Consider the following 12,493-nt stretch of genomic DNA (forward strand, 5'->3'; position numbering starts at 1 on the left):
CTACTTGGAAGGTGGGAGATAGGGAGGATTGTGGTTTGAGGCCAGCTGGGCAGACAGCAAGACCCCATCTCAGCCAATCAAAGCTGGCTGTGGTGACTCAGGCCTGTCATCCCAGCTGTGTGAAAGGTATAAATAAGAAGACTGACCGTCCAAGATGACTGGGACAAAAATGCAAGATCCTGTTCAAAAACTAACGAAAGCAAAAAGGGCTGGCGGAGTGGCTCAAGTGGTAAAGCATCTGCCTACCAAGCATGAGGCCCTGAGTTCAAACCCCAGTACTGCCAAAATATAAAAAAAAAAAAAAAAGAGAGAGAAGAAAAAGAAAAAATGAACATCACTGTATTAAGAAGGCAGGCTAGGATTTGTGTGGCTCGGATCTAACCCTCCGCCCAGCTGAGACACAATAGTATTTATTGAATATTGAGTGAATAAATGAATAATTACCTTTTATGTGGAAGAAATGAGGTGGAAATGATGCCTTTCCTGACTAGGATGGTTAGATAACTGCAAAGGTGGGTGAAGCCTGGGAATCAGACACACACACCTTTACAAGTGTGTTTAAACCCTAAAACACGTGCATGCCCGCTCACCTGCCTTCTGGTGTGGGGTCGAGGGCTTTTCTTGGAGTGCGGAGCCCTGATGGTGGTTTTTGTGGAGATCACGCCCTGCATGTTTTCTGGGGGCCCCGCATTGGGCTTCTTTACGGTGGGGCGGAAATTTAAAGATGCTAGCAAAGCAATCTGAGGTCACCATGATGCTAGATTTTATTATTTCTGCCCTAGTCATTCACGGTTGTTTCATCCACACCTAATTTGCCAGCAGTAATTTTTTTCTTGGCTGCTTGCCTTTTTGAGTCTTTCCAAAGCATTCAAGTTCATTTTTGTAGAAAGAACTTCACGAGAACTCTTTCGTTCTGTGCTCTCCTTTGTGGGTTTGAGAACTATTTGGCTATTTCCTACGTCTCCAAAGTGCTAGCAACCGACGTAAACAGGTTTGGGAACAAGGGTGACACAACTTGAACACAGCTCCTGCAGGGTGAGAAGCACTTGCATGCCAGGGAAGAAGCTTGCTTGCGAAGCTGGTGGGAGCCAGGGGAGAGGTAGGCAGAGATGAGGAGGAAATCGAAGGCTTTCTGGAGGACAGCGAGCACTCAGACGGTCCTGATTTTTCTTTACACCTGGCACAGCCCTGTTCCTGGACCCTATCCTCATCTCTCAGTACCTGACTGTGGGATTTGCTAGAACATTCTGTACCAAAAATGAGCTAAATGGTGTCAAGGTGTGTTCACAGGACTGCATCCCAGGTGGATTTCTATGCCTCAGGTTAACCTTGACCTCCTTCCCTGGGGATTAGAATCAATCTCTTCAACTAATAGAAATCTGCCTTTTAGGATTGTCATCCTTTTTTCTGCTCTTCTATGTTTCCAACAGGCAATTCTGGATGCACTTAGAAAACACTTGATAGTAGTCCTGGCCACCAAGTGACTGCATTTCTTTAGTGACTGATATTTTCTCCTTCCCTTCCTTTCCCTCCCCGCCATTCAAACCAACCCAAGACACCTGCCATCAGGCAATCAAGCCGGGGAATTGACTGAGAGGGGCTGTGTCTTAACACGACATCCCACGACAGTGCACCTCGCAATTTCAGCAGACACAGTGGCCACAGCGTGGAGAGCCTGGAAAGAGACTGAGAAAGCCAACGTGCAGTGAGAGCGGTGTCTTCACGGGCCCGCTGCAAGATGGCAAGGTTTCACTCCACGCAGGCCAGAATGGCCTTTTCCCGAAGCGTGTGTGGCCCTGGTTTGTTGCCCAAAGGTTTCTAAGGTCAAGGTGGACCTAAAGGGAGTTAAGAGAACCCAGGCCCCTGAGTACCAAAAAGTGACACCCAACAGAAGGGCAGCAGGGGGAGAGGCAGCAACTCATCGCTGATGGAATTCTAAAAGCTGTGGTATGGCTCTCACCCCACCCCACTGTGCTTCAGAGACACCTGGGCTCAGAGGTGTCACCTCCTGCTGTGCACAGCCAGGGACGCTCACACTGCTGATGCTGCCAGCTCAGGAAGGTTGCTTAATCTCAGAACTCTCTGCATGAGAAAGCAGGGGGAAATAAGCTCATTACATTTTTTAAAAAGTTTGGGATTGCTGGGGCGCCAGTTGTAATCTCAGCTACTTGGGAGGCTGAGATTGGGAGGATCGAGGTTTGAGGCTGGCCCAGGCAAATAGTTCTTGAGACCCCATCTCCAAAATAACCAGAGCAAAATGAACTGGAGGTGTGGCTCAAGCAGTAGAGTGCCTGCTTTGCAAGTGCCAATCCCTGTCCCACCAAAAGAAAAAGTTTGGAACCTTCAAGGCCCTTTAGCGAGGCTGTATAAATGGGGATTTATTGTATCTGCTTTATTTTCTGAGGATTCTTGAAAGCAATGGCAGAAAATATGACTGTGTGGCCACAGCGTTGCCCAGGTCGTGTCAGAAATGGATGTAATAAAATGTCACATGCTTCGTTTCTAAAAGAACGAAAAGTATCCTATGAAGCGCCAGAGCACAGCAGTTCAGTCCCAGCCCTGGCTCTGGCTGCTGACATTTGAAATCCACTTGCGAAGGTGTGTGTGTGTGTGTGTGTGTGTGTGTGTGTGTTTACTTCTCAGTAAATGTCTTCACTGCCCTGTGCCTCAGTTTCCTCGCCTGCAAAACGGGTATGTAAGTGTCTGATTGCATGTCGTGCAGATGAAGTGAAATGCTGCCCGGGGACCCTGTGGTCAGCAGAACCATCAAGCCTTCGTTGGCTAACGTTGGTGGCAGCCTGTCCCTCCCCGGCTGTGTTGGTTCTGGGGGTCACCGGGGAAAGGCAGAGGATGAGGTCAAAGTGACCCTCTCTGGAGTGCCCTGCGTGGGAATTGCACTTGAGCACTAAGATTCCGGCTGCCCTCTGTGAAGGTTGATCTAATTTTATTAGTGATCAGGTTGCGCCCAAGATATCTCTTGGGTTGTGTTAACCGGAGTAAAGAAGTCAAGATTGGTTTTTTCTCTGTTTCCTTGTTTTGATACGGGATATGCTCAGGTGACATTGCGGTCTCTGAGGGGCCTGAGATACACAGTGGCCATGACATGGTCCATGCTCACTGGAGCTGAGGGGGTGGGTGTAGGGCGTGGGGAGCAGGGTCAGCCAAGGCAAATACAGATGCCCGAAGCCTCAGTCCTGTGACGTAAAGCTCGTCCCAAATTTCAATGACCGTTCTTTTCGACATGAGGAAATGAAATGACAGCGTGCTCCAAGTGTAGAACAGCTGTGGGTAAATGGCCCGACTTTTTTCTCTGCGTGGATGTGAGACGGAGCTAGCTAGGGCTGCAGGGTGACCCAGAAAGTGTGGGCAAGAATGTGCCTCCCCTGCCACTTGGAGGGGAGCAGTGGTTTGTTTGCCAGAATCCCTGGTAGCCTTCCTTCAGTCTGTCAAAACCTTGCAAGCTGTGAGCAGTTTGCCAAAACAAATGATCCGAGTCAAATAACACAGGAGCTGCACACACAGACGCCTGGGCCTCCCTGCGACCCTCCCCCAGTCAGGCCGAGCTGGGCCGGGGGAGCAAGGACTTGAGTTAGATGGTCAGGGTTTGGAAGAGGCAGGACACGGGGTCAGACTAGCCATGAGTGAGGCAGGGCAAGCAGGGTGGAGTGGCCGAGCACAGAGTCCTGGGGCACGGGTGGGAACCCTTCAGTCTTTGGCTGTTCCTTTGGCCCCTGGGGTTATATATTGCTCTGGCTGCTGTTAGACAATCCAAAGACAAAATTTTCCCTCTGGGGGAATTAATTTTATTCCATTCAGAGCAGCGTCCATTTAATAACTAAGATTTGATTCCAGAATGACTCTTGTTGGGTACTCTTGTATGTTTCAGCTTTAGCAGGACCCAGCTGGATTAAGAAGTATCTGATCATCTAAGGGCCACCGTGTTGCATTTGCAACAAGAGACTTGGGCCAAGTGTTTTGGTGCCAATACAAATTCAAAAACACAACCAATTTTTATTTATTGATTTATTTATTTTTGGTGGTACTGGGGCTTGAACTCAGTGCTTCACACTTGCTAGGCACACTTGAGCCACTCCACAGCCCTTTTTTGTGATAGAGTCTTGTGAACTACTTACCCAGACTGGCCTCAAACCACCATCCTCCTGATCTCTGCCTCCTGAATAGCTAGGATTACAGGTGTGAGCCACCAGTGCCCAACTATAAATTCCTCTTAAAAGAACTTTTTTTTCTTTCTTTCTTTCTTTCCTTCCTTCCTTTCTTCTTTCCTTTCCTTTCTTTCTTTCTTCTTTCTTCCTTCCTTCATTCCCTCCTCCCTCCTTCCTTCCGTCCCTCCCTCTCTCCTTCCTCCCTCCCTTTCTCTCCCTCCCTTCCTCTCTCCCTCCTTTCCTTTCTTTCTTCTTTCTTCCTTCATTCCCTCCTTCCCTCATTTCCTTCTCTCCTTCCCTCTTTCCTTTCCTCCCTCCCTCTCCCCTTCCTCCCTTCCTCCCTCTCTCCCTTCCTCCCTCCCTCCCTTCCTTCTTCCCTCTCTCTTTCTCTCCTTCCTTCCTTCTCTCCCTCCCTCCCTTCCCTCCTTTCTTTTCTTCTTCTTTTTTTTTGGTGGTACTGTTAAAAGAACTTTTAGAAGCTCCCACAGTGTTAGACATTTAAAACTCTGTTCTTTCCCACTAGTTCCACTTACCTTGAAATTTCAGAGGTCATTGGGATGGTAGCACATCGCTCATGAATTCAGTCATTAAGTGTTGTGTAGCAGCACTGTGCTCTGTGCTAGGGCAGATGGTGGTGACAAGGTGAACTCCCTGATCGGGTGCTACATTCTAGTGGGTGGACGGAGACATTTAAATGGACCAGCGTGGTGTAGGAGACAGGGCTTTGGAAACAAGTGGTCTGGGCTGGGTGGGGTCGGGAGCCTTGAAGCAGAGACCTGAGCAGGTGAGGGACGGAGTTGACAGGCGATCTGCGATGTACTTCCTCTGAGACAGGGAACCTAGAATTCCCTTTCCTGGAGGATCTTCTCTCGCTCTCCTGCCCCAGTCCCCCGAGGGCTGCAGAGCGGTGTTTGTACGACGCACTCCTGATCGTGTTTCTGACATGCATCTGCGCTGTGTGCCAAGACCTCTGAGGGGCCGAGGTGTAGCACATTTGTGGAGCTGCTGTTTGTTTTTTTAACAAAACCACACCAACCTGGTTTCCTTTTTAACTGAGTAGACAGTGCCAGAGTGTGTTGCAAGCGGTTCAGGTTTGTAGGCACGGGTTTGTAAGGTGCTTTTCCCGGCATTAACTCATTTGAGGTAGGCAGGGCAGGTTGTATTATTCCTATTTTACAGATAAGGAAACTGAGGCAGGGACGGAGGAGGTGACTTGCCCGAAGTCATGCAACCTAGGTGTGCGGACTCCTGAGTTTTGATGTACAGGTTCTTGGCTTAGAGGACAAACTGATTCTAGTAAGGACATTGCTAGAAAATAGCCATCTTTCTCTCACCACTCGCTGGAGATGCAATGTTTTGATGCTCCTGCCCTAATTCTGGAGAGCATCTTGGTGGCTCTTCTGGTCTATTGCAAGAAGGTTTAGGGAACAACATCACTTTGAAGTGTTAAAAATTCAAAAATACTGGGCTGGGGTGGTGGCCCACTTCTACAAGCCCAGCTACACAGGAGGCATAGGTAGGAGGATTGCAGTTTGAGACTGGTCCCAGGCAAAGACATGAGACCCTACCCAAAAAATAACTAAAGCAAAGAAGGGCTAGGAGTGTGGCCAAGTGGCAGAGCGCCTGCCTAGTATTCAGGTCCCCTTGCAGGCAGCAGCACGGCGCACCTGCTGCCCTTGGACCCGTGTGCGTGCCCAGCGCTTGCAGCGCTCAGCTGTGGGGCTTCAGTTGCAGCTCCGAGAGCAGCAAAGGTGCATTCAGCCCCCCGCGGACCTCTGTCCCCTGCTTGTGCCGCAGGCCCAGCATTGCCCTGTCCGCCAGGCCTCAGCTCATTTGCATACAACAGGGGGTCTTGGTGCTTGGGATTCTTGCAGATGGGGTGACAGCCTCCTCTCCCAGATGCAGATGGGTTTCCCTCATCTCTGGTCTTATGAGTTGGGTTTTTTTAGCCCGGGGAAGTGTTTTGCACCTATCAGTTCTGTGGGAGGCTTCACAAAGGTTGGGGACCACTGTTGTCTAATCTGTCCTCAGGAGTCAGCTCTAAAAAGTCAAAGACATGGTGGCCTCCTGACATTGGCAATGGAAATGGGGACACTAGACAGTGAATAAACTGACAATACCTGTCTCTCCTCTGACTTTGCCTAAGCCGGCGTCTTCGCCTTTGTCATACCCAGCGGTCCTCACAAAAGGTGATAATGTTGAGACTTGGCTTACGGACTCAGGACCCCAGATAGGAGTGGCGGCTTGGGGACTCCGGCCTGGATGTCTTTGGACCCATGCTTCCTGCTCCCTTCAGCATTCTGCTGTCTAAGGGCCAGTCAGCTCCTGTTTCTGCACCTTCCCTTTATGGGATGACAAGCTCTAATCAGGGCTGGTCACAGTAGTGCTGAAGGCAGCCAATCCCACCGTGGAGAACATATGTGACACCAGAGAGCAGAGGAAAGGCTGTCCCCAGCCACTAATCTCACCACTGCGCTGAGGACCATCATGTGCTGTGTCATCCTGTCCCCTCCATGCCTCTGAGCCAGCATCTGTTGTCACCCACCCTTTACAAGGACGAGACTGAGGCTCAGAGGTGAAACGCCCGGGCCTAGGAGCCCTGCTGGGGAGGGGCGAGGATTTGATCCATGAATTTCCCCAAGCCACAGCTCTTCCCAGCACTGTCCCTTCCCTCCCAGCGATGCGCTGAAATGGGCCTCCCTCCGTCTGGGGACTCTGTCTGGACACACTCACAGCCCTGCCTGTTGCTGTTTTTCCTCCCCAGTGTCCCCGGGGCCCTCCTGCTGCTGGGACTCCAGCTCATCTGCCCACAGCCCTCCACTGAGCACAGAAAGGTAAGTCACGGCCGCCACAGCCTCTTTGCTCCTCTGCTAGAGGGGCCAGGTCGCTCTGGTCACTTCCCTGCGTCTAGTTCTATTTGAATGCGAGTCACTGCCTTTTCTAAATGGAAGCACTGTTTCTAGAACATTCACCACTCTTCTCATCCTTCCCAAGTCCTTGGAGCTTAACATGAAGCATTGGTGCCCAGGGTCATCTCTGATCTTGACTAGGAATGGACAGTCAGTGAGAAGATGCTGTCCGGGTGTGGCAGGCCTGAGAGTGGAGGAGGACCTGGCGGGGAGCTTTTGCCTCCTGGGGCACCTTCAAAGCCAAGGGAGGGCAAGATCAGAGAGACAGAGCTGCAGCTACGTGAGAGGACCCTAATACATGATCTTGGTAGAGGGACACCAAGGGTCCTCTCCCTTCTGCCCCATCTCCTGCTGGTGCCAAATCCAACCAGAAATCCAGAAGCCCACAGTGCAGTCCCCAAAGGCCAGCTTCCTGGGCCTCAGGGCCGGGAGGAGAAGGGTGGCCAGGGCATTTAGAAGGACAGAAGACAGTCCTGGGCACGCTCCCCTTGGGCTGGGTGCTTCACTGTACAGGACCTCTGCCCTGCGGCCCAAGCAATGTCACCTTAGACACAGGCTCACTGTGAGGCAGAGAAAGTCCTCGAACCTGGGAGGCAATTGAGACTCCAGGAAGAGAGAGGCCGTTGCTCTCTAGCTGCGGCTGGGATGGTTGGGTGCTTTTTCACAGGGCAACTTTAGGAGAGAAGGGGCCCAAGAAAAGAGAGCGCGCGTGTGGGTTTGCAGACTGACCCTTCACTTGAGCAGTGCCCGGCGTTCCTGTCTGCTTAGTCTGATTCCTTCCGGGTCTTGGATGATGTTTGCTCTGTGTTTTTCTGGGTCAGGTGTAGGCTGGCTGTGATGTGCTTCCCACTAGCCTGTCAGCGCCATGAGAATGAAATGTTACTGGCGTCATTCACTGCCATCTCCTGTCATAGGGCCTGGTACAGGGTGGGTACTCAATGAAATATTGTTGAATGACTAACTGACCTCATGAATGAAATGCCTGGCCAAGGTCTGAGCATTTAGCTAGATTCACCTGGAAATTTACATGCTTCTCTCCATTGTTTCATATCCCCATTCATAATTTCAATAATCAAAAAGGGAAACTGCTTTACTATTACATTAGATGATTTACCGATATTTGGAATTATTGGGATTACAAATTGTTGACTCATTTCATGATTTTCTTTTTGTTTTCGGTGCTCAAAAAGACTATCATGGCTAATGTACATTTCTGCCACTTGAGCCACTCCACAAGCCCCTTTTTTGTGATGGGTTTTTTCAAGATAGGATCTCGTGAACTCTTTGCCAGGGGTTGGCTTCAAAACCACAATCCTCCTGATCTCTGCCTCCTCACAAGCTAGGGTTATGGGCGTGAGCCCTGGTGCCTGGCTAAAATATTTTATAACTACATGAATGCTAGACAAGCCCTCTGCCACTGAGCTACACCGTTAGCCTCTAAAAGTATTTTATAAATGATCGATGCATTTTGCTGTCTCTCTTCCTCCTCCAAGGCCACCATACATGTGTAGGCCCAGCAAATGGTTCCAAAACGAATTCCTCCCCCTTTCTTAAAGTGTTTCTTCTGGGAAAAGGAGGAAAACCAAAAATTTCTGAATTACTTTAGAGTGTTTAAGTTAAAAAACTGGGCAAAATAGATCACATCTTGGTATATGCTACCTCCTTATCAAAGTATTAACTTGTCAGAAGAACGGTAGATTAATTTTTTTCTAAAGTCATTTATAGATTTGTCTGCCTGGAGGGTACAAATTTTAGCACAGCTCTTGGATATAATAAATGCATACATTTTGGTTGCCAGGGTCAATTCCATTCATCCAAGAGAAGTGCTTTCTTGGGTGGTGGATCTCTTTTTGATGTTTTATCAGAGCTTTGTGGCTGTCCCCACCCCCAATCTGTGCCCCAAAACCCGGCCACAGAAGCAGTGCTGGCTGTAAGTACTCACGTCCCTGCCCGCTGAGAAATAGCCGTGCTTATTGACAGGGCTCCGATGCTTGCAAATACCTCAGGCCGTCTGTCCCAACTACTGAGCTCTGCTTTTGTAGCACCGCGGCAGCTAGAGACCACACGTAAACGAGTGAACATGGCTGTGCTCCGATAAAACCTTATTTACAAAGACAAGTGTGAGCCGGATATGGCCCACAGGCTGGCTACAGTCTGCTAAAGCCAGCTTTAAAGTCAGGTCAGAGAGAAGTTAGCTGCAAGAATCATTTTTTGGGAAGTTGAAGTGAGAAATTGTCTCTTTCTGGGCCTTGAAGGGACACAAGCGACTTGGGTGAAAGTGTGTATGTATTTCATCAGCATGAGACGTGCGATGGCCATCGGGTTCTCCTCACAGCTTAGCTCCTGCTTGGTGGAATTCTTTCTGGCCCGTTGGTTTGTGGTAAAATCTACTCCCAACCTCAGCAGCAGAAAGGCTTGGGAAGACTTTTGTGACATTCTTAGGGGCATTATTAACCTGTGTGCGTCTGTAGACATAGCTGCTGAAAGACATCTCTTTCTTCCTCTTTGCAACGGTCTATCCAGCTTTAGCACGTGGGCGCATTTCCGTGGTGGGATTCTGAGGACAGGACAGAAGATGTAAATGCTGCCAGGTGAGCTCGGGGCCCTGGACACAGCTCTGAAAAACCGTCCTCAGCAGTGCAGGCCCGAATGCCCTGGGGCAGACCGTGAGGAGCTCTTTCCAGATGTTTCTGTCCAGAGCCCTCCCATCCCTGCTGTGTGAACAGTGGCACATGTTCTCTTGGCCTCCATTCTTGATCATTAATTAATGATATTTGGCAAATGATGAAATTTTCAGAACTTTTTGTGGATAGGTGAGAACAGGAGCAGGAAGAACATTTGGCCAGCACACACTGTGTTCAGGAAACAATCGTGAATGTCGGATCTTTCAGCTCCTAGACGTGGAAATGCACACGCTTTAATCACAACTGCTCAAAATTTTTTTTTAAAGTGTACTTTTTTAAAATCAAAGATGCACATGGTTTTCCTGGCCAAGGTGAGGGCCTGAGTTCTATCCTCAGTACTGACAGGAAAGAAAAAAAAGCACGTTTACTATGGAACATTCAGAAAACTAGAGGGAAGTCACTACAGGTAGGGCCACTAGCCAAAGGGGACTGCTTGCTCTCCAACCTTTTATTTATAGAAACTTTCAAACAAAGGAAACAGAGACACTACAGAATGAAGTAAGGGTGAAGTAAATATTTGTTTGGTTGCTGATAAGCAGGTCACAATGCAAACAGCAGGGCCTGGATGGGTCTCAGCCTCTGTTAGGCTGTCAAATGAGGACCAGTGACATTTAATTCCCCTCTTGACAACGTCACGTGGTTGGCTACTGAGCAGAAAGCCTGCAGCAGGGCACACCTATAATCCTAGCTATTCAGGGGACAGAGATCAGGAGAATTGTGGTTCGAAGCCTGCCCTGGGCAAATAGTTTGTGAGATCCTATCTCAAAAATATCCAACACTCCACCCCAAAATGGCTGGCAGAGTGGGTCAGGTGATGGAGCACCTACCTAGCAAGTGTGAGGCCCTGAGTTCAAATCCCAGGGCCATAAAAAATACATACATATATAAACACACATAAAGTACTTAACATAAAAGAATTGTACTATGGTGAAATTGTGAGTTTTTAAAAATCAAAACACACCACAAAAAGAGTAAAACTATTAGAAGGGGTGAAGATATTCACAAGAATATATCTGATAAAAGATTCATATTCAGAAAATAGAAAGACCCCCTACAGGTCATTAAGAAAAAGTTAAGCAATCCAATTTAAAAATGGTTAAAAAAGGGCTGGTGGAGTGGCTCACATGGTAGAACACCAGCCTAGCATGCGTGAGGCCCTGAGTTCAAATTCCAGTACTGCTAAATAAATAAATAAATGGATAGATAGATAGATAAATAAAATGGGTCAAAGACTTGAATGGACAATTCCTGTAGAGACATCCACAGGTCAATAAACACACGCACAGCTGTCCAAGCAGAGCCGTTAGTCCTTAGGCAAACTCCAGTTCAGATCCCAGTGTGTTACCATCAGGCTGGCTAAAATGGACAACTGACAGCGTCAAGTGTGGTGCGGGTAAGAAGCCGCAGACGTCACTGGTGGGAGAGTAAATGGTGAAGCACTTCTTCAAGCTGAACCTGGCTGTGCTACAACCCTGCTCATCTGCCCCAGACCCTTCCTTAGGAGATGAGGGCATATGACCATCAAGACACACGTGTACCCATGTTACATGTGTACCCATGTTCACAGCAGCTTCATTTGTGATAACTCGGAACTGCAAAGCGTCTAAAAGTCCTTCAGCGAGAGGAGGGACTGCTAAACTGTAATGTAGCGTCAACACAAGAGAATCCCAAACAGCGATGGCAAATAAAATAAACTTGTTCCAGCCAAGATGGAGTAGCCGTGGTTGCATTTACCCGACACCTGGAATAATGCTGCATTGACCAGGACAGACATCAGAGACGAGATTTCCCTGTGCACCTAAACAGCCAAGCATAGATGCCCTGGTGACATACAGGAAACAATGTTTTGCAAGACCCCGACTTCAGCAATGAAATGCAGTGGTCCCTCAGATAGGAAATCAGTGAACTGAAGCCTACATTTCCCCAGCTCACTGGCTTTTGAGAATCCCTTGCCCGTGGTGGATGAAAGGCAGAACCTGTTGGACCCCTTGAATTAAGGGGAGGCCCTCATCTCCTAAGGAAGGGTCTGGGGCAGATGAGCAGGGTTGTAGCACAGCCAGGTTCAGCTTGAAGAGGTGCTTCACCATTTACTCTCCCACCAGCACGGTCTGGATGTTCCAACGGCTGCTTACCCTGTCTGCTGGACAGAGTTCCAGAGGTGAGAGCAGTACAGACAGGACACCGCAGAGTCCTGGCAGGACCCTCTGCAGGTGCAGCTCCCCAGGACCAGGACCCAGCAGTGCGTCCATGTGAGGGAAGCCAGAAAGAGAATAGTGCCTGGAGTTCATGCAGTGACTCTTCCCAGTGGCTGGACTGTCACAGCTCACAATACAAGGGGCGTGCAGTAGTTAGAAAACGCGTGTCTCGGTCGGAACGGAAGTAACCTCACACTGTGGGCTGCTTGCACCTGGCCAATAAGTCCCTGTATCCTAGCTCAGAGCTCAGGAGTGGAGGCCACATTGGCCATGTCAGGCTGGGCATGTAGCTTGTGGAAGGGCACCTGCCTAACTTGCACAAGGCCTTGGTTTTGACCCCAGCACACTGGGAAAAAAAAGGATAGAAATATATAAAAATATTCTACAAGGTAAAGCCCGAGGTGTCTGTCACTTAGTCAAGATTACCAGGCGTGCACAGAAGCAGAAAATTACTCATATGAAGAGAAGAGCTAAACATTTGAAACCAACTAAAAACTGGCTTTAAAATTTGAAAATAAGGATATTAAAATTGTATTCCATAT

General features: G+C 48.9%; 1 protein-coding gene and 1 non-coding gene across 2 annotated transcripts in view; both read left to right on the top strand.

Annotated features, from left to right (window-relative positions):
- Thsd4 (thrombospondin type 1 domain containing 4) overlaps nt 1–12,493 on the top strand; it is a 552,173-nt gene that overhangs the window by 29,588 nt on the left and 510,092 nt on the right. Inside the window, exon 3 of the mRNA XM_074061754.1 lies at nt 6,928–6,997. Within this exon, the coding sequence (XP_073917855.1) occupies nt 6,928–6,997 (70 nt within the window). The remainder of the gene's footprint in view (nt 1–6,927; nt 6,998–12,493) is intronic.
- On the top strand, nt 212–284 carry Trnag-acc (transfer RNA glycine (anticodon ACC)). The gene has a single exon. It is a non-coding gene; the product is annotated as a tRNA-Gly (tRNA).

This window comes from Castor canadensis, chromosome 19 (assembly GCF_047511655.1).
Source record: "Castor canadensis chromosome 19, mCasCan1.hap1v2, whole genome shotgun sequence".
NCBI classification, from domain to species: domain Eukaryota; kingdom Metazoa; phylum Chordata; class Mammalia; order Rodentia; family Castoridae; genus Castor; species Castor canadensis.